The sequence below is a fragment of the Petaurus breviceps genome, unplaced genomic scaffold (genome assembly GCF_028583685.1).
Source record: "Petaurus breviceps papuanus isolate PSGF00001 unplaced genomic scaffold, PetGlider_PUasm1.0 90925, whole genome shotgun sequence".
Taxonomy (NCBI): domain Eukaryota; kingdom Metazoa; phylum Chordata; class Mammalia; order Diprotodontia; family Petauridae; genus Petaurus; species Petaurus breviceps.
Genome location: NW_027187380.1, coordinates 36,215,159 through 36,237,667, shown reverse-complemented (window position 1 = coordinate 36,237,667; position 22,509 = coordinate 36,215,159). Strand labels below are relative to the sequence as shown.

Here is a 22,509-nt window from a genome sequence, read left to right as displayed (position 1 = left end):
TCCTTCCTTCCTTCCTTCCTTCCTTCCTTCCTTCCTTCCTTCCTTCCCTCCTTTCTTCCTTTCTCCCTTTTTCCTCTCTCCTCTCCCTTCACTCTGCTCCTTCTCTCTGTCCACACAGGGAATCAAACTTTACCTAAAGTGGGTGCTCTGCCTAAAGTAATATAAAGTTTGATCACTGAAACACTGCAAGATATCTGAGATTTACAGGCTAGAATTCTTTTTTAAGGACCATATCTTAAGCCTAAATCACTAATTCTCACTGATTGCCCAATTATAGGTCTCATCCCAAGCCTACCTTAGTAATTGAGTTCTGATGGCTCGGAGTGAATGTAAATAGCAATTGTTTCTGTTTTGACCAGAAATCCTGAGGGTCTTCCTCTCCCAGACTGATTTTTTTTTTGACTAGGCAAAATAGGCCATTTCTTGCCTCTTATCTTACCTAGTTTTAATCACTGAATGGACATTGCCTCAGCCAAACTGAGAAACCTGGGAAAGACCTTAGTTTAAAAAATCCAAGGTCTCCCACTGCAACTGGGACACATCCAGTTGTTTTGATCCATCTTGCCACTGGATCCAGATGGCTCCAGAGGAGAAAGTGAGGCTGATGACTTGGCACAGCCCTCCCTCACTTTTAAGTTTTAACCAATACACTTGCAAGTCATGACATCACCTTCCTGATGTCATGGTCCTCTTCTAGAACAAAGGACAAACAACAAGGAGTCACCTGAGAGTTTTCTTTCTCATCCATCCTCCATACCCCATCAATTGCCCAAACTCAAATGATTCTACCTCCTAAACATCTCATACTTCCCACTGTATTCTCTATTTTTATCATAACTACCTTCCTTCTGGCCCTTCTCACCATTGCTGTAGCCTCCTAATTGGTTCTGTGTGGAATGTGAAAACATCTCAGAATGGGTCTTGGAATTTGGTGTCATGTTTGAGTGTTGGCTTCCCTTCCCCCTTCATTGATGCTGTCATGCAGCAGCAAATCCTTTTAGGAGTCTTTCAATTCCCACTTAGTTTCAGTTCTTTGTCTTCTTTCCTGCCTCTGTGGGCCCCGCCTCCTGGCCAATGGGAACCAGGGACAGCCGGAACTCACCCCCAACCAGTGGAAGTGAGGGACAATGGAGGAAATATGACCCTGCTGTATTAGGGTTTAAAAACTCTGTTCGGGGGTGGCCAGGTAGCACAGAGAGTAAGAGCACCGACCCCAGAGTCATCCTGACCTGGGATCGAATCCAGGCTCAGACACTTAGCACCCACCCAGAAAAACCTGGCCATGTAACCTTGAGCAAGTTACTTAACCCCAATTGCTTTAAAAAAACAAAACAAAACTCTGTTCGTCCCATATTGAACACCTCATCTCCCTGACCCATCATGGAGAAGACTGCCTTCTTGCCCCAGGGGAAGAGAATAAAAATTTCCTGTTTTTGTTCTGAGAAATTTCTGTGTTCTTGATTAAATTTTTAAGGGAGTTTTTCAACCCACACAGATTTGGGGACTCATCCAGGATTCTCCCACTTGTGAGCAGCTTTCTCCCCACATTGGTCTTGAGGCAGGTGCCTAACGGAGATTTTTCTGGTGGTATCCAGACTTGGTGGGGGGTCCTCTGCTCTGAGGGGGCAAAGTCCTGAAGGAAGATATTCTTCAGATAAAAACAGGAAACTAGGGAATTCTGGATAGAGAAGACAGTCAACAGAGGAAGCTGATTTATGGTCACATAAGCTGTGTGCACAGCCCAGGTGAGAAAGATATGGTGAGCTCTGAGAGGTTTCTCTGAGCAAGAACTGGTGAGCCCCTGGGTAACCTGGCCCAGGTAAGCAAGATCCAGTGAATCTTGAGAAGTTTCTCTGGGCAAGATCTGGTGAGCCCCTGGCTTCTGCTTCTCTAAAAAGAATTTGGTGAGATTGGGTGAGTCCTTGGAGGACAAGATCTAGTGAACCATGGAAAAGGAGCAATCTAAGATGGCTAGCACAAGACTGGAATGCAGCTTTCTCTTTCTCTCCCCCTCCTTCCTCCATCAGGTGGATGAGGGAGAGAGAAAGAGAAAAAGATAGGGAATCTTTCCCCTCAGATCAAAGACAGGCTGAGGCTGACCAGCATTTAACTATTTCCTGTCTCATCCAAAGTGAAAAGTTTTTGCATATCGGAATGTAACCAGAGGGTAACTAAATCAATTATGGTAGTATTTTAAGTGAAATGTGTTACTTTTAATTGAAGTTTAAGATAGGTCAGAATTTATTATATTACTTGACACTAAGGAGATTCTTGTTAAGTAAATGGGAAACCTTAAAAATTTAAAGGTGTGATTTTCATGCTATGTATTAATGTATGTTAATTTGAAGGCTGATGTTGATATTCATGTACAGTTCCAAAAAGTAATAATTTTATATCAAAGGATAAAAGGAGAAGGATGTTGGGACAAATTGCTATGAAGGCTAATTTAGACTAGGACAGTTTAATATCTGGAAATCCTGTATTAACTGGAAATTAAGTTAGTTGTAATACTTTGAAAACTTAATTGTGTTACTTAAGGACACTTCCACTAGTTGAGTTTTAATAAATCCAGATTCTGGAGGTTTCAAGATTGATCATTTAGGAGTTTTTCCCTGCCCCCTTAGTGAAGAGGGTGTCACAGTGCTGGATTTTATTTTATTTTATTTTGCCTTTTGGAGGGCAACTGGGGTTAAGTAACTTGCCCAAGGTTACATGGCTAATTTGTGTGTGTGTGTGTGTGTGTGTGTGTGTGTGTGTGTGTAGGTGTTAAGTGTCTGAGGCTGGAACCAAACTCGGGTCCTTCTGACTCCGGGGCTGGCAGTTTACTCACTTCGCCACTTAGCCACCCAACACAGTGCTGGATTTTAAATGGACCTGAAGATTTTTTTCCTGTTAACTCCTCTCATGCCAGATCAGATTAGGCAATACATAGTCACTATCATGGAGAGAGAGTGAAGGGTCTGAGACTGAGGATCTTTCAGAGTATCTGAGTAGATTCCACTGAAAAAGCCATTGATAAGGAGAGAGGTAAGGAAGAAAAATACCTCTAATTTAAAGTATCTGAGACATATTTAGTGTTGGTTTCTTTCTTTTTTTTTTTTTGAAGCAATTGGGGTTAAGTAATTTGCTCAAGGTTACACGGCCAGGTGTTTCTGGGTGGGTGCTAAGTGTCTGAGCCAGGGATTCGATCTCCAGGTCTTCTCAACACTGGGGCCGGTGCTCTTACTCGCTGAGCCACCTGGCCACCCCTTAGTGTTGGTTTCTAATGGGAAAGGTGGGAGCAAAAGTGAAAATCTGGAAGAGAAAGAGGCAGTTGGAAGGGAGCATTTCTCCATCGCACTTCACAGTATTGGGAATGTAAACATAAGGGCCAGGAGGGACTTGAGGGTGGGAAGTGTAAGCTGTGGGGAGTGAAAAGACGAAAGGATTTTTTTTGGGGGGGGAAAGGATCCTGAGTTTTTTTTTTTTTTTTACTGGTCTGAATTAGACCATTTGAGTGCACTTTGTAATGTTCTATGTCTGGTCTGTCTTTGTATGTTTGAAATGTTTCGCGTTTATGTTGAAAATAGTAAGGAAGAAGAACTCCCTGGTCTGGGTGGTATAATTAGCAGAACAAAGGTTGTTCCTCAGGAAGTGCTGAGGAGAGGGCAAGATAGAAGTTCAGTTCCTCTGCCCCAAGTTTCTTTGAAGTTAGAGAAGTGGGTTGGAGTGGAGTAGTGGGAATCTTTTTCCTGCTTACCCATTTGGCTACAGGCAGGAAGACAATTTGTTCTAACACAGGAGGATTGCCGAAATGGCTCCCTCTTCAGGAAGTTCCACTGATTAAAGAAATGAAGAAGATTAAGGAAGACTGGAAAGGGGATGGGGATGGGGAGTCAAGGATCTGGGTTCTCAGGAAAGGCTTCAGCATTAACTCCCCTGATACCAGACCAGAATTCCTGGTTCGTAAAGGGAACATAAAAATAATCATTGTTACAGGAGAAAGCAATTTTCAAATGGAATCTTGTTGTATATAAATTGGTTTTTGAAGGGATATGACAAAAAGTGGAACTATTATATTTGGGCATAAATGTAGTAGCACTACTAACATTCACTACATAATGTTTAGGGCATTGTATATTTTTAAGTTATATGATTTGGAAAAATTATGAGCTGCGTTGTTAAAAGCAACTTCAATGTTATTTAGAAGTTTGTTAACTCTGTACAAAAGTTGCATTATAAGGATTTCTATTTTACAGATTAGAATCCTGAGAGAAGATAGGTTTAGGGATTATCACATTCATTATATGAAATTTTGGAATGCAATAATTTCTAGTAAGTTCAAAGACAAAAGAAGAAAGAAGGGACTCTATTTAAGGATTCTGTAATTCCAGTGTTCAAAGGTTCATCTTTGCTTTTAGGTGGTTATTGAATTTAAATTTAAGATGGATATCAATTATGATGGTGATATAAATTACTGTGACTTGTAATTATTACTGGAAGAATTATATTGTCAGAGGAGCAGAAAAAAATGGTGCATGGGGACACTGACCATGTGTTGTAATATTTTGGAGTACTGTAGTTTGGGAAATCATAAGCTTCCAACTTTGTCTTTGTTTAAAAGGAAGTTTCAATTCTATCATTTATGTGATTAAAATGGTAAAATGATTGTAAAGTGTTTTAATGTAATAACTGGCATGTGTTGGATACAACATCATTATCTCTCTAACTTTGAAGTGGCTTTTGGATGCCAGGAGTGATAAGATCAATTAATTTATAAGTCATTTGAAATTCGTTGCTATATTGTTGCCATATCTCTAAGATTGTAATTTTGTGATCTAGGAATTCTGTCTAATACATTAGGAATTTATGTTATTTAAGAACATTGTACACTAAGTTTAATGAATTCCAACTTTAAGGGTTTATTTTTGCTTAAAGGAAAAGAAAGATATCATTTAAAACTTCCAAATTAATAGCTTTTGAAGTTTAAATTAACATTTGTATTTGAACATATAAGTGAAGATTTAAATTTCTGAAGTATCTCACTCTTCCAGACTGAGTATAATTAGGGAAGAATAAACAAGGACTAAGTCCCTCAGTCTATGGAGTTTAGCTATTAACCCTTTTGCTTTATTTAAACTAGGATCCCAATACAGAGTTATGTTAGTAAAAGAATAATAACTTATGAGCTTTCTTGTTTTATGGTTAAAAATGTAAAGGAAAGTTTAATAATTTGGATAATGAGTTTGAGAAATTTGGAAAGATAATAAAGGTCTGATTAGAAATGTGGAAGGCTGGGGCGGCCAGGTAGCACACCGAGTAAGAGCACCAGCCCCAGTGTTGGGATGACCTGGGGGATCGAATCTGGGCTCAGATACTTAGCACTACACCCAGAAATAACTGGCTGTGTAACCTTGAGCAAGTTACTTAACCCCAATTGCTTAAAAAAAAAGAAATGTGGAAGCCTGATAAGAAGGGGATGAATGGGGGTTTAACCAAGTCCCTACTGTCTCTAGATCATTGCTTTGTATACCTTTGTATCAGTTTTAGATGGTTCAAGAGTTTGAGGAAGTATTTTCAGAAGGCAGGAAGATACGTAACTTGATTTTACAATTAGTAGCTCAATCAAATTTTAGATGGCCCTGTCTGAAGGATACTAGTTTATATTTATTTGCTATTTAAGACTTTTGGGGACTGCAAATTTACTATTGTTTTAAGCTTTGATTACAGGAATAGTCATAAAGGCCAATAATGGAATGGTAGGGGCTGCAGGCTGAGAACTGCTGAAGGTGGATGTCTGTACCTAGGAAAGGTTTTGAAGACAGCCTTGGACACTGCCCAGGTGAGATCTTCGACTCTATTCCCCAACTGTGCCTTTTCCTTTCTGAAAAGGAAAAATTTCCACTTAAGTATGCCTAAGCCCTGCTTTCAGCACCAAGTGGCTACCTGATTGCCTATCAGAGATGACTCATGCCTGGAATCAAACAGAGCTAAGAAAGTTTTCCTTCTGGTAAGATTTATGACATTGTATCTCTTTTTCTTTTATAGCAAATTCATCAAGAAGTTATATTCAGGGCCAAATAAATGAATAAATAAATACAGAGATAACATCCTTCAAAGGAGTAAATAATTAGACCAGGTAATAAGGCAAAGATGTAATGTGATAAATGTCTAATTGAATAGAATAGTAAAGTTTGAGGAGAGCAACGGATCAGACTTTGATGATTCCTCTAAGAACTATATACAGGTGTATAAGACTGGCTTCCAAAAATTGTCTATTATGAAAATTTAAGCTTTAAGCATGTTTGGGAATAAGATTAAAGGTTTGGATTTTTGCACAAGGACTGTATAAGATAGTGGTAAGAGTGAAATTAATGTTTCTTTGTTAAAGCATCCATCTGGTAATTTTAAATGGGCAGATGAAATCATTTATTTTTTTGGATAGATCCTTACATTTTAAAAGATTCCTATACCAGGTACAGGATTTAGGTAAAGATGGACATTAAAAAAAAAGAATAAAGTGAAAATTCTCTGAAGTTTCAAAATGTAGAACCAATTTTAAGTGATTGTACTAATTTATATTAAGTCAGAATTATCTGGTAACCTCTAGATCTGAACCAGGGAAGCAGAATTCCCTTTTTGAATTGTATAATTACATGAGGCATCTGGGATTCAAAAGTGTTGTTTAAATGAATATTGGGAACAGGTCACTGGATTTGGATCCAAAGGAATTGGATGCTAATTGACATGGGTAACAATGATTCTGTCAACTTGTATGGTTTATGTGTAAGTTTTCTTGGTTATCCTGGTGACGTGTAATCTCCTTTCTCAAAACTAGTATATATTGTGAGCCACCTAAGAAGTTTAATCTGTATCTGACTTAATGTAATTATGCAATTTTGTAAAATTGTGATAAAATTTTATTGTATTGTTAGAGCCTAGCCCTGTGTTGGCTAAGAAAACTGAACTATTTGTTATACTGTTTGAACCTAGCCTTGCATGGCTGGGAAACCGAAGCTTTCTATATACCTTTGGCATCAAATCATATGTTTTTGGGAGCCTCTGTCAGGTCTGTCTGTGCCAGCTTGTGTCTATGGACTCTAGGTATCTGAAGATTACTCCTCCTCTGAGCCAAGAGATATGAACAAGACAACACAGATGCAGACAGCTTTCCCAAGAGTCTGGACCTAGCCTTTACTAGAACTGCTTCCTCCTTGGAGACCCTGTTTTGGGAAGATAATACTATAGAAGGGATTTATCAGCAGTGGTGTAAGAAGTTTTCAGAGGGTGAAAAGAAGAGGAAACTGTGTGGAATATGAAAACTTCTCAGAATGAGTCTTGGAATTTGGTGTCAGGTTTGAGTGTCGGCTTTCCTTCCCCCTTCATTGCTGCTGTCAATCAGCAGCAAGCCCTTTTAGGAGTCTTTCAATCCCCACTTAGTTGCAGTTCTTTGTCTTCTTTCCTGCCTCTGTGGGCCCCGCCTCCTGGCCAATGGGAACCAGGGACAGCCCGAACTCACCCCCAACCAGTGGAAGTGAGGGACAATGGGAGAAAAAGGACCCTGCTGTATTAGAATTTAAAAACTCTGCCCCATATTGAACACCTCCTCTCCGTGATCCATCATGGAGAAGACCACCCTCTTGCTGCAGGGGAAGAGAATCAATATTTCCTGTTTTTATCCTGAGAAAGCTCTGTGTTCTCGATTAAATTTCTAATGGGGTTTTTCAACCCACACAATTTCCTCGTATATAGTCTTTTCTTTCTTCTATACATACTCTACACAGCTGCCAAATTAATATGTCTAAAGCATAGGTTTGACCATATTACTACCTTGCTCAAAAAGCTGCTGTGGTTCCCCACTACAGTTAGGGAAAAATATATATTAATTTCTTGGGCATTTAAAACCCTTTATAACTTGACTCCAGCTTATTTTTCAGACTGATTACACATTACTCCCTTTTACATATATTTTGTTTCAGTCAAATAAGCCCCATACACAGCATTCCATCTCCCATCTCTATACCTTTACATAGGTATCTCCTGTTTATGGAATGTTCTCCTTGCCAATCTCTGTCTTTTGGAGCATCTAACTCTTTCAAGTCTCAGTTCAAATGCTAACTCCTCAAAGAAGTTTTTCCTGATTCTATAATTAGTACTCCCAGCCCTATAACTTTTATTTTTTATTTATCATATTTATAAATTTAAATATTGATATTATTTGTATTATTATATATTTATTATTTTTCATAGATCTTTATTTACCCAAGAACCTGTATTCACATCCCTCTCCCTTCTCTAGTAGATCATAAACTCCTTTAAGGAAGAGTTTATTTCATTTTGTATTTGTAACCCCAGATTGCTACCTGTAGCCGAGGGTTGATGGTGAAGCTTCCAGTTGTGGGGTTCATACAGGCCACATATTGCACATTCATGACTTCTTTAAGAAACAGTTTATTTCGGTCATACCTGTAACATGAAATCATGACTGTCAATAGAAAGTATAAAGGAGGTGTGAATACTCAGATGAATTTCATTCATTGTCTCTTCAAGGATGTGGAAAGGATAGGTAGTGTTTACCTAAATTTTAGCAAATTTGATAGTTTCTCTTTCAATTTTTGTGGAATAATGGAGAAATCTAGTCTAAACAATAGCATAGTTAGGTGGATTCATTGATGTGATAGAGTAAATGTTTAACATTGTTTAAATTATTTTAATATTGCTAAAAATGTTTAATATTTAATATTTAAAAATGTTTAACATCCAACTTGAAGAAAGGATGCATGCCAAATTTTTAGATGATACAAAGCTAATCTATGGGAGTATACAGTCAAGGTTAAAAATTATCTTAGACTAGAACACTGGGCAGAATCTGATAAGATGAAATGTAATATAATGTCTTACACTTGAGTTAAGAAAAAATCAACTCCACAAATATAAATAAGAGGACATGTTTCTGGTTAGCATTTTGTCCAAAACATTTTGGGAGTTATAGTGAACTGCAAGCTCAACATGAATCAACAGTAAAAAATGGCAGCCAAAAAAGAAAAATCTAACCTTAGGCAACATTAAGAAAAGCAAATTCTGATATAAGGAAGGTAGGAGTCTTGCTGTTCTCAACTCTATCACATCTGGAGTATTGTGTAATGTTCTGGGCACCACATATAAGAAAGATACTGATAGGTTGGAGAGAGTCCACAGGGACATTTGTAAGAAGGATGGTCATGCCACACAAGGATAAGCTGAAGGAACTAGAGGTATTTTATCTGTAGAAGAGATGGCTTAGAAAAGATATTATATCTGACTTCAAGTAGCTGAAAGAATATCAGATGGAAAGTGGATTAGATTTGGCAAACTTGGCATCAGAGATTAGAACGAAGAGCACTGGGTGAAATGGGGGGAAAAATGGGTTTAGCTTTGTCATAAGGAAAAAAAAACCCTTACTAATAGTTATGCAAAAGTGGAATGTATTGCCTTATGAGGCAGAGAATTTTATTGTTTTATGAGGCGTTCCTCCACAAAGTCATGCTCCTCTATCTCACTGTGGCATGGAAGTGGCCTTGGTGACCCTGGGTTCTTGAAGGTAATGCCAGTCATTATGGTAATAAGCTTTGGTAGGTTCTGACATTCTGGTCCTGGTAAGAAACTAATACTGGCTCTGATAACAGATGAAGTTTGTTTTCCAGGGATCAAGTTTGCTAAGTATGGAGAAGCGCATTACCTAGTGATTATTCTTTTTTTCCTCCTTCTTTTTGTCATGGTAACCCACAAAACAAGGGAAAATTTTAAATAGGTCTCATTTATGTGTGGCTTACTTCCACTTTTGTAGTGATTGTATCAGAGTGGTGGGAAAGCTGTGTTTTCCTTTGAGGCTTTACTTATAGGTGTTATCTAGTTATTTTCTTATTTTGGTTTTATGTCTTGGACATCTTTAGAACCATAACAGTTTTTTACTATGGGAATCATTTTTGTTTTGTTTATTCTTGGTTTGTTTATTATTTCTTAGAGCCTTACTTCCCAAGGAACTTTGGGTTAGGGTCAGGTTCTCTGCAGTTCTGGAGGGTTTAGTATTGATTTGTATTTGTTAGGGTCCAGCTGCTGCTGTCTTCAGTATTGATGCCTGTGTTCTTCAAGGATCACAGTGATGGCTTGACTCAGTGAGCTGCAAACTTTCAGCATGCCCAAGTCCAACTATTTATCACAGCTGATATCTTTTTTATGCCTTTCTAAAGTCCTATAGAACTTATGGTCTGTAAATCATGCATGCAATAAAAACATAATAACTACATAAATGGAAGAGAAATTATCTTTCTCAGTAGCCTGATTCTGACAATAAGAAGACAGGACAGGAAGAAATATCACTTCCCCATGGTTGGCCACAACTGTCAAACTTCAAAATTTAAGTCTCTACAGAAATGATCTGTCTTCTCTTTCTGATAAGGTCAGACTTTTTACTCATTAAGAATCATGCTATTGTAATTTGAATATAACCTCTAAAGATATTTCCTTATCTTTTACACTAACAAAGGTTTAATTTTTATGTCAGTTTCTGAGTCTCATGTAGAAACATGTTTTCAGGAATAGGAAATTAAAAAAGAAATGTAATCAAGCTGTTTAAGGGATTTCTTTTTTTTTTTTTTTGGAGGGCAGTTGGGGTTAAGTGACTTGCCCAAGGTCACACAGCTAGTTTTTGTGTTAAGTGTCAGAGGCCAAGTTTAAGGGATTTCTAATTACCAACAAGTGAGATGAAGTTTATAAACTCAGGTACAAGCTATCATAACACACTTGTACTTTTTACACTTCACATCCCAACTCTCCCCTTAACCTCATTTAATGCGTTTCAGCATCTCAGTACTTACCAGTGTCCATAATCCATATGCTGTCTGATGAGTGTATGGGGTTGCACTGTTCCATATGCATCTACCTCAGGCATGTTCATGTCATCAATGAAATAGATAAGTTTCTTAGTTCCAGGTGGGCCATAATTTCTGCCGGCCTTCTTGTCCAGAGGTTTCTCTAGGACAGCTATTAAGACACCCAGACAGTGAAAAGAGACAACTAAGACCTCAGATATCATCTATGAGTCAACTGGGACAACACAAATTCCACTTCTTGGCACCAAATCTGATGGACACTTAGGAAAACAGAAGAAAGTGGACACTTATGACAATGCTGCTTAATCTTTCTGGGCTTCAGTAATGTAAAACAAAGGGACTGGACCTAGTTTCTTTTTTTTTTTTTAAATTCAAATTTATTATATTTTCAGTTCTGAAGTCTCTCCCTCCCTCCTCTTCTAGTCACTGAGAAGGTAAGAAAAATAAAACCCATTACAAATACGTATAGTCATGCAAAACTGACCTAATTAACTTCTAAGGAACCTTCAAATTCTAAAATTCTATTATCTTTTCAACTGTAATCTATCCACTGCTCTCAAATCCCTTGTCCTCTTGTTTTGCCAAACTTGTATTACTTCCACCATATACCTCCTTTGCTACTATTCATGTACTACTTAATGGAAGTAGAAAAAAATGTCAAACTGGGCTGATTAGGTTTATTACAAATTTGTTATCTTTACTAAAAAAAATTATATCATTTGCTGAGTTCTTCTTCCTTCTACATAATCTCGTATTCTCTGAACATTCTCCCTCTCTCTCTCCTCTCTTTGCCAAGGGCAACCCCTCTACATGAATCTTTGTTCCCATCCCTTCCTGTCTTCTCCACTATCATTTCTACTGTCACTTTAATCTCTATCTCTTGGCTCCTTCCTTGCTGCCTACAAACATGGCCATGATTCCTCCATTCTTAAACACCCTCACTTGATCCATCCATCTCCTCTAGCTATTGTCCTATTTCTCTTTTCCCCTTTATGGCTAAATTCCTGTAAAAAGCCATTTATATATAGGAATACTTTCTCTCTCTCTCTCAACTCTACCTCTTGGTTCCCTTGAGTTATTTAATGGTTCAGCTCCAGTGCTACCTTCTGAAGGAGCTCTTTTTTGGTTCCCTCATCTAATATACATACAGATATGTGTGTGTATATACCTATATATAAACGTATGTGTGTGTATATATAGATATTGATAATAATTTAATTTCAATTTAATAACCTCAAATAAGTGCCAGAGACTGAACTAATCAACCAGAAGAAGAGCCTGGATCTAACAACTTCTTTGTTTCCTGAGCAAACTCAGAAAATACCTCTTCCTATGTCAACAAGGCCAGATGCGGCTGACTTTATGGCCATTAAGGATGAGACCCTTAACCCAAGGTACTACCTTGAGTAATGGGACTTTTTTTTTTTTTTTTTTGCTTTTTGGAAGGCAGTTGGGGTTAAGTAACTTGCCCAAGGTCACATGGCTAGGATTTTTTTTGTGTGTGTGTGTTAAGTGGCTGAGGTCGGATCTGAACTCAGGTCCTCCTGACTCTGGGGCCAGCACTCTACTCACTGTGCCACCTAGCCACCCCAGGGGCTTTTTCTTATCTTAATATTTTTTGGACATATACTATGTTATGGCATGTTAATGGTAAAGCAAACACAGATATCTTCGGTCATAATTTCAATGGACACTTTGTTAACTTTCTTATTTTATTGTATTTACCACTTATTCAATTAAGAAAATTCCTTTCTCATACCATGATTAAACATTAATGGAGATCATAAATTTGAGTGACACAGCCACCCTGAATTGGGATGCTTCTAAAATGTATTTAAGCCTCCTCATATGATACATATATCTCTGTGTGTATGTATATGTATGTGTATGTGTATGTATATATGATGTATATGTGTGTGTTCTTAGCTATTTCCATGTTGTCTCTTTTGTGTCTTCCCATTAGAGTATGAATTCCTGTCTTTGTATCCCCAGTTCTTAGCACCAGTGCCTTGTACATAGCAAATGTTTAACAAATGCTTGTTTGACTGACACAGTTCTATCCTCAGGGAAATCTCTAAGTTGGATCTTGATTTCTATTAAGTAAACATAAAGAATAAAAGGCCATCGTGCTTTTTATGAAAGTGACTTTAGTTTCTTGGACTGCACGTAAAATGAAGATCTCAAAGATTCTTCTGGTACCCCAGGATAAGTGCTGGTTATATTGTAAACACTGTCAGAGAAATAATCTTCTTAGAGTTTTGGACATGAAAGAAGGGCAAACAAACTCCTTTGTGAGTCTCTAGATTTTTATCAGAAATTGTATTAAAAAATCACACATCATTGCCTCTCTTGCCTCCTCCCCTTTATTTCCCCTGATTTTCTTAGTCCCCAAACAAAGTAATACTTCGCTACTCTGAAGAGTAAATATAGAAACACTCTAGTTTTTAAATTAGAGAATCAGAGAGAATCAACCCCACAAGGTAATGTAACCTGGGCAAAAATTTTTTGTAAGAGAGTACGTGTTTTTCTCAGTAAAATAATTAAAGATTTATATAATAAAAGAATTAAAAATTTGTCTACTACCTTTGGAAGTGCTAGAATTCATTTGATTTCTTCTCTTATAAAACCAAAAGCCTGTACACAAGAGACTGTCAACAGACATATATTTGAAGGTGACAGGTTGGAAAGATAAACTTTTCCAAGAAGCCAAATATTTTAATATTCTGGTACTGAGTTAAATTAAGTGTTTCAAATATGAATTTAATTAGCATTTAATTACAATAAAATAGCAACCAATTAATCATCCAACACTTTTTGCCAACCCTACTTCTAACAGATCTAATTTATGATCTGTCAAACTGAAATGTACTGGCTTTTGATGAGAAAATAGGTGTGAATGCAATTCTTCTATTAAAGTTTCTTTCTCAAGGCAGTGGTATTCAAATCAACCTTTGTGATGAGGTATGGGCTCTGGGAGCCCCCTCTAGCTCTCCTTGAGTCCTTGAGGTACAGGCTCTGGGAACTTCCCTTGGACTCTTGAATAAATCATCCCATTTTATGAGGCATTTGCATGAGGCAATAAGCCTTACATTGTGGCTAAGCCCAAGCCTCTGTTACTAGACTTCCCACCTATCAAAATATCAATCCACCCTTGAACTGGCCTAGTCCACCATTGTCTGTAGTCTCCAGCTACTTCCCAACCTTAATCACTCATTGACCTCATTAACTCCTCCTGAAAACCCTCCCCAAACTCTTCCTCTAGACCACCCCTAGATTCCTCCCACAACCTTCTGTATATAAGACCCCATCTGGTCTTCGTATTTGTGAGAGCACCTAAGAAGGACCTAGCACAGATTTATTCTGTGTCTAATGCAAGTGAACTTTTAATAAATTTTATTTTTCTTTGGCTGAGAAGACTTGTGTCTAATTCATTTGGCAGGACCCGGTGTGTTGGTATTTTGGGGTCTCCAGAGCAACCCTAACACTCCTAGTGGGTAACCCTCTTCATTTTTATGGTTCCCTTATGGGGAAAAACTGCTAATCTCAAGGTCTTCTTCAGCTGGGACTGGAAGGTACATAAGCCTCTCTCTTTCCCTAGTACCTTGGAAGTACAATTTTTTTGTTTGTTTTTTGTTTTGTGGTTTTTTTTTTTGGGGGGGGGGGACCTGACTTCTCAGGTCCCATTAGGTCTGACAGCTAGGAGGCTGTTTTATGCTCAGCCTGACCTCAGGTTTTTGGTCCTATTTGGTTATTTTGGAGAACATGGACATGTGCATGGAAGATAGGGACAAGACGCCCCATATGGAAGTCTAAGTTATATTCTTTCAATTTTCTCAGTGCTAGGGAACTGGAAAACTTCAGGTACTTTTTTGTGTTGTTTTGTTTGTTTGTTTGTTTGTTTTTTGAGGCTTACTCTCAAACCTTCCTTTATGGAAGAAGGGACTTCCAGGCCCTATGCCTGTAGCTCCCAAAAGTTCACCTTTGGGTTGTCTTTTACAACATTGGAAAAAATTTAGTTTCTCTGAAGACCCCAAAATACCAACACGACAGGTCCTGCCAAATGAATTGGACTCCAGTCTTCTCAGCCAAAGAAAAGTAAAATTTATTAAAAGTTCACTTGCGTTAGACACAGAGTAAGTCCGTGCTAGGTCCTTCTATGGCACTCTCACAAACATGAAGACCAGATGGGGTCTTATATACAAAAGGTTGTGGGAGGAATCTAGGGGTGATCTAGAGGAGGAGTTTGGGGAAGGTCTTCAGGAGGAGTGTGTATAAAGCAATGTACAAGTTTTAAATCACTGGTTAAAGGTTTATTGATAATAATCCTTGAAGAAATGTCTTTGTTATCCAGTGTCTAGGCAGAGAAGAAGCTAGGGGATAGTGAAAAGGAGAAACTGAAGACCTGGAGAGAAATGGGGGAGCAATTAATAGAAGAAATAGAGGGGAAATGAATCAAAAGAACATTTGGAGGATTTAGGTTTAGAAAGATTGAGGGAAACTTTACCTCTGAGATGGCAGAAATGGAAGAACTGGTCAACTTAAATAAAAAATATTGATCTTTTAAGTTGGAGTAAAAGGAAGAGGCAAGGGGATAGAACTGAGTTATTGAGAAACCAGAGAGAGTAAGAAGAGCTTCTATAGGGAATCAAGAAGAAACTAAGAAAATATTAGAGAGAATCTAGTTAAAGTTAGTTAGCATTAATGTGTAATTGGCTACATGAGTATAGTTCCTTCCACATCGTTCATTACTTCATTCAGTTGGTCAATGAGCATTTATTAATCTCTTAGTATGTGCCAGATATTGTGCTAAGTGCTGCGGATACAAAATTGGATAAGGATGGTGTGATCAATGCCATACAAGAGTTTCATCTACAGAGAGGAGAGATCATTTTTGGGTGGTGAAGGTTATCAATTAAATTTCAGCTTTGTTTTTACCATCATGAAGAGGCTAATCTATGACTTGGCTAAATGCTCATATGTATTTGTATTTATCACTGAAGAATGGTGTGAATTATCTCTTATTCCTTTTACTTACTTATTTTTGACATAATCTCCTTAGTTTTTATCTTTTAGGCTTTGGCAGGAGATGAAGAAAGAGAACAAGTAAGGGTGGTAGGAAGAAATGACACTGAGGGTCACAGAAGGAAGGTAGAGTTGATAGAAAAGAGATAAGAAAGGAAAGAACAGCCCTGGAGAATAACAATGACATTAAATATATGTTCTGCCTATGTGGTTAATGCAGCATGATATATTTTAATTAAATGGAAAAGTCGGCACTTTTTACTTCTCTTACTTATTCATTACCCTGTAGCATTGCAGATGTGGTGTAATAATTGAATGGGACATTCTTCACCATGTATTCATCTGCATTCAAGGAGGACAATTTTGCTCCTACCAGCACAGATTTCCCAGTGCCTGCATTCCCCACCAGCATGATAGGCCGCTGGTGTTCCAGGAGCTTCTCCATGAAATAGCACACTCGAATGGTCTCGACAGTGTGTACCAGGCAGGCCTGAAACATAAGAAAGAAGAAAACCAGAGGTCCCTGTGAATTCTTCACTCTATCACTCTTCTAAAATATACCCTTAAAATGCATGGGTGGTGGGGACTCTCATTGGCTAGGAGAAAAGTCACTTTCTCTCTTGACTTTTCGAGTCACAGGAACAGGGCTCTGTGAAGATGTGATGAAGAAATCCCCAGTTCCTAGAGTATCAAAATTATTAACGTATTAATGATAGCTAAGGCTAGAGCACCTACAATATCCTTGGGGTAATTATATTAATAATGTCTACTTATTCACACTCACCTGCAAAGGTAGGTCTGGGTCGAATTCAAATTTGGGGATGAGTTTGGACCAGGACTCAAATTTCTTTGTTTCTGGATCTATGTAAAAGTCAAATATGGTTCCCTGGGAAGGAAACTTGATAGTCTTGAATTCAGTTATCCACCATTTACTGAACTCTGCTCTGTAATCCACAAGCTGTAAAGACAAATGTATCATGGACAAGCTATAATAGAACCTAAGAAAGATGATAATAGACTGAGCTAACATCATACAAACAATCAGGAATCAGGATAGGAAATAATAAAGCCCCATTGACTGAAGGATGTCACTAAGCCAATTAAAATGGACCAAGCCACCCGGGCTCAGACATTTACTAGCTGTGTGACCCTGGGCAAGTCACTTAACCCTGATTGTCCTCCCTGGCCCCCGACAAAAAAAAAATGGACCAAGCCCCTCTAGGAAGGATGATGCACATTAAATCACACATCTCTCCATTGCAAAGTGTTGGTCATGAGAAAAAAAAAACCCAAAACTTTGAAGCTAGTCTTATTTCTAGAATGAGTGTTAATGTCATTTCCTGAGTTGAAGATTTTAATTGACTAAAAACTTTCCAAAATTTCATTTTTTTATTTTTATAATTTTTTTCTTTTTAAAATTTTGAATTCTAACTTCTCTTTTCCTTTCACCCCTCCCCCACTTACTGAGAAGGCAAGTGATATAATATCAATTCTACGTGTAAAATCATGTAAGACAATTTCATATTAGCTAAGTTGCAAAAATAAAGTAAAAAAGAAAGTGAGAAAATTGTATTTCAATTTGCACTCAAAATTCATCAGTATTTTCCTCTGGAGGTGGATAGCATGTTTTCTTTATGAGTCCTATGGAACGGTCTTGGATCACCGTATTGATCAGAACAGCCCAAGTCTTTCATAGTTGATAATCTTTACAACATTGCTGCTACTGTGTATAATTACTGTGTAATTATATTCCATTTCTTCTCACTTTATTTTGCATTTGTTCATATAGTTCTTGCCATGTTTTCCTGAAACCATCTCCCTCATAATTTCTTTCTTTTTTCTTTTTGGAGGGCAATTGGGGTTGTGCCCAATGTCACATGGCTAGTTAAGAGTTAAGTGTCTGAGGCCAGTTTTGAACTCAGGTCCTCCTGACTCCAGGGCTGGTACTCTATTCACTGTGCCACCTAGCCACCCCGCCCCCCTCATAATTTCTTATAGCACAATACTACTCCATTACAATAACATACTACAACTTGTTCAGCTATTCCCAAACTACTTAACATTGTTGTTCAGTTGTGTCTGACACTTTATGACCCTGTAGATGATACTGTGCATGGGCTTTCTTGGCAAAGATACTGGAGTAGTTTGATATTTCCTTGTCTAGTGGCTTAAGGCAAATATGTTAAATGCTTACCCAAGGTACTCACTGAAGCCGAATTTGAACTCAGGTCTTTTGGACTCCTGAGTCGGTGCTCTAAACACTAACTGACTCCTCTACCTCCCAAATGATGAGTGTTCCCTCAAGTTCCAATTCTTTGCCACAAAAAGAGTTGATATAAGCATTTTTTTTGTTCATATAGATCCTTTTCCTTTTATCTTTTTAGGATATAGACCTAGTAGTGGTACTGCTGAGTCAAAGGGTATACATACATAGTTTTGTAATACATTGGACATAGTTTCAAATTGTTTTCCAGAATGCTTGGATGACAGAGCAGCTAGGTGGTACAGTGAATAGAGTACCGGCCCTGGATTCAGGAGGACCTAAGTTCAAATCTGGCCTTGGACACTTAACACTTACTAGCTCAGTGACCTTGGGCAAGTCACTTAACCCCAACTGCCTTGCTTACCCCCCTCCAAAAAAACAAAACAAACAGAATGGTTGGATGACTTCACTTTTTCCCTTATTCCCTCAGCATTTGTCATTTCTGACATGTGTGAGGTGGTACTTCAAAGTTGTTTTAATTTGCATTTCTCTAACCAATAGTGATCTAGAGCACTTTTTCATATGACTACAGATATTTTTAATTTCTTCCACTGAAAAGTGCCTGTTCATATCTTTTGATCATTTATCATTTGGAGAGTGGCTTATTTTTATAATTTGACTCAGCTCTCTATATATTTGAGAAATGAGGACTTCATCAGAGAAATTTGCTATAAAATTTTTTTATGTTACTCCATTGTCTACGATACAATGTGGTTTCCCTGATTATTTCTTTTAATTAGATCTATTTTTGCTTTTGTTTTTGAGATCATGCTTGCTATCCCTGACTTTTTTTTTTACTTCAGCTAAAGCATATTAGATTCTTTTCCTGCTCTTTATTTTAACTCTGTATGTGTCTTTGTTTCAAGTGTATCTATTGTAAACAACATATTGTTGGATTATGGTTTCCAATCCCTTCTGCTATCTGCTTCCATTTTATAGTTGAGGTCATCCCATTCACATTCACAGTTATTATGAATTGTGTATTTCCCTCCATCCCATTTCTTCTGTTTCTTCTCTCTCTCACTCTTTCCCCCCTTGCCCTCCTCAAAAGTCTATTTTGTTTTGCCTCACTTAATCTGCCCTCCCATTTATTTATTTATTATTTTACTTAGTTATTTCTCCTCCCTTTTAACATTTCTCTGTTGGGTAAGATAGATTTCTATATATAACTTGAGTATTATATATATGTACATATGTGTATATATATGTAATATACATGCACACACACATATATACTCTTCCTTCTGTGAACCAATTCTGATGAGAGTGAGGTTCAAGCATTATCCAACGCCCTGTTGGATAATGAAGGGCATTTTCCCTTCACTGAAAAAACTCTTCCTTGTGTACATCTTTTATGTGAGAAAAATTTCCTCATTCTATTACTCCCTTCCTCCTCCCATTGCATCCATATTTCTCACCCCCTCATCTCTTTTTTTCTAGCTGCTTGCAATATTTTCTCCTTGACTTTGGAGTTTTGAAATTTGGCTATCATATTCTTGGTAGTTTTCATTTTGGGATCTCTTTAGGACGTAATTAATTGGTGGATTCTTTCAATTTCTATTTTACCCTCTGGATCTAATATTTAAGGCAGTTTTCCTTGAGAATTTCTCAAAATATGATGTCTAGGCTCTTTTTTTTAATCATGGCTTTCTGGTAGTCTAGTAATTCTTAAAATATTTCTCATTGATTTATTTTCCATGTCAGTTATTTTACAAGATTTTCTTCTATTTGAGTCATTCTTTTGACTTTGTCTTATTGTTTCTTGATATCTCATGCAGTCATGAGTTTCCATTTGCCCAATTCTTTTTTCCCCTTAATAGTTCATCATACAATATATGTATGTATGTGTACACACTATATGTATACCCCTTGACTTGGCAGTACCACTACTAGGTCTGTATCCTAAAAAAATAAAAGGAAAAGGACCTATATGAACAAAAAATATTTATATTGACTCTTTTTGTGGCAAACAATTGGAACTTGAGGGAACAATGATCAATTGGGAGGTAGAGGAGTCAGTTAGTGTTTAGAACACTGACCCAGGAGACAGAAAGACTTGAGTTCAAATTCGGCTTCAGTGAGTGCCTTGGGTAAGTCATTTAACCTTTTTGCCTTAAGCCACTGGATAAGGAAATATCAATTACATGTAATTGTGTCAATTACATGTAATTTACATGTAATCAATTACATGTAAAGATAGTTTTTGACATTCATTTTTATAAAATTTTGAGTTCCAAATTCTTCTCCTTTCCTCTCTCCCCAAGACAGCAAGCAATCTGATATAGGTGATATATGTACAATTATGTTAAAGATATTTCCACATTATTCATGTCATGAAAGAAGAATTCTTATTCTTCAAAATAAAACAAAATGAACAAAACAAAAGGGAAAAACCACAAGAAACAAAAAAAAGTGAAAATAGTATACATCAATCTGTATTCAGACTCCATAGTTCTTTGTCTAGATGTGGATGGCATTTTCCATCATGAGTTTTTGTAATTGTTTTAGATCACTGTATTGCTGAGAAGAGCTAAGTCTATCATAGGTAATCACTGCACAGTGTTGCTGTAACTGTGTACAATGTTCTTCTGGTTCTGCTCACTTCACTCAGCATCAGTTCATGTAAGTCTTTCCAGGTTTTTCTGAAATCTGCGTATACATCATGTTATGTGGCACAATAGTATTCCATTACATTCATATACTACAACTTATTCAGCCATTCCCCAATTGTTGGGCATCTCTTCAGTTTCCAATTCTTTGCCACCACAAAAAGAGCTGCTATAAATATTTTTGTACTTATGGGTCCTTTTCCTTTTTTTTATGATCTCTTTGGGATACAGATCTAGTAGGGGTATTGCTGGATCAAAGGATATGTAGTTTTACAGCCCTTTGGACATAGTTCTCTCTCCACCACCATTTGCCTGATTCTAATTTTTAAGGAATTATTTTCTTTAGTGAGTTTTTGTACCTCTTTTTCCATTTGGTCAATTCTGCTTTTAAAGGAGTTTTTCAGTGAATTTTGGTGCCACTAACCATTAGGTCAATTCTGTTTTTTTAAGTTTTTTTTTTTAAAGTTTTTTTTTTGTCCCTCTCACCTGTTAATTCTTTTTTTTATATATAATTTTCTTGTATTACTTTCATTTCTTTTTCAAATTTTTCCTTTGCCACTCTTATCTCTTTAAGTCTTCCAGGAATTCTTGTTGGGTTTGGATCCAGTTAGAATTTATCTTTGAGGCTTTGTTCATAGGTGTTTTCATCTTATTGTCTTATTCTGAGTTTGTGTTGGTCTTCCCTGCCACTGTAATAGCTTTTTTGTGATTGTTTTTTCTTTACTCATTTTCCTGGTGTATTTCTTGACTTTGAATTTTGTGCTAAAGTGGGCTCTGTTCACCTGAGGGTAGGGAGCAGCTGTCCCAAGCTTAAGGTTTGTTCATGCTGCTATTTTCAGAGCCAATTCTGGGTGTCTGCAAGTTTTCAGTGTTTCAGAGGTTGTGCGATCTAGAGAGAGGTCTAGTCATTGCTTTCCTGGTCTGTGCTCTGGTTTTTACTCAAGAAGGGCCCTGATCTCCTGTAGCCACGAGAACTAGCACTTCTCTTGGTCCTGGAACTGTGACCAGGTCCCTTGCTCCCCTGCAGTTACCTTGCACTAGTGCTGCTCTCTACTTTAGATCTTTGAACCAGAGCCCCCTGTAGTTGTTGCTGACATGTTCCTACACTCTGTATAGGCTTCTACACTGGTGTCACAGACCTCTCCTGCTTAATCTCCTAAATTTTCTTAGGCCAGAAAAATGTCTTACCCTGATTTTTTGTTGGCTCTCCCACTGTAAAAATTTTATTTGAGGCATTATTTTAAAATTTTTTAGTGAAGTATATTGAGAGAATACAGCTAGGTTGGTGTGTATAATCTGTCATCTTGGTCCCACTATCTCAGAATAAAATCTTTTAAAGGCAGGAATGGTAATGCTTATGGGTAAGGCAAAATCTCAGAGGAAGTAAAAAATCTATGACTGCAGCATGTATAAATATACTTGATACAACCTTAAAGTGTTTGATCAGTTCTTTCCTACTAAGGAATTTGTACTCCAAAATTTCCCTTAAATTGGGTGGGATGCCTAAGACAATGAAGAAAGAATCAGGTTCCTCAAAGAATTTAAACAAAAAGAAAAGGGTGATTGTTGGGTATATTAGAATCTTCCTCTTGGGGCAGCAAGAGTCTTTGCCCTCAGATATGAAGCTCAGTATTTGAGGGCCAGCTTCTTCCTCCTTTCCTGAACCTTCTTCTTTCTGTCTATTTAGGTAGAGCAGAAAGCCCTGTGCAATTTGTAATGTTTTCTTGCCAATTGCCAAATGATATTTGATGAACTTCCTTCTGGC

At 37.5% G+C, this 22,509-nt stretch overlaps 1 protein-coding gene across 1 annotated transcript in view; it reads right to left on the bottom strand.

Moving 5' to 3' along the window:
• DNAH9 (dynein axonemal heavy chain 9) overlaps positions 1-22,509 on the bottom strand; it is a 531,344-nt gene that overhangs the window by 229,503 nt on the left and 279,332 nt on the right. The window contains exons 37-40 of the mRNA XM_069076799.1: positions 16,657-16,830; positions 16,155-16,362; positions 10,836-11,001; positions 8,343-8,445 (exon numbers count right to left, since the gene is read on the bottom strand). Coding sequence (XP_068932900.1) covers positions 8,343-8,445; positions 10,836-11,001; positions 16,155-16,362; positions 16,657-16,830 — 651 coding nt within the window. The remainder of the gene's footprint in view (positions 1-8,342; positions 8,446-10,835; positions 11,002-16,154; positions 16,363-16,656; positions 16,831-22,509) is intronic.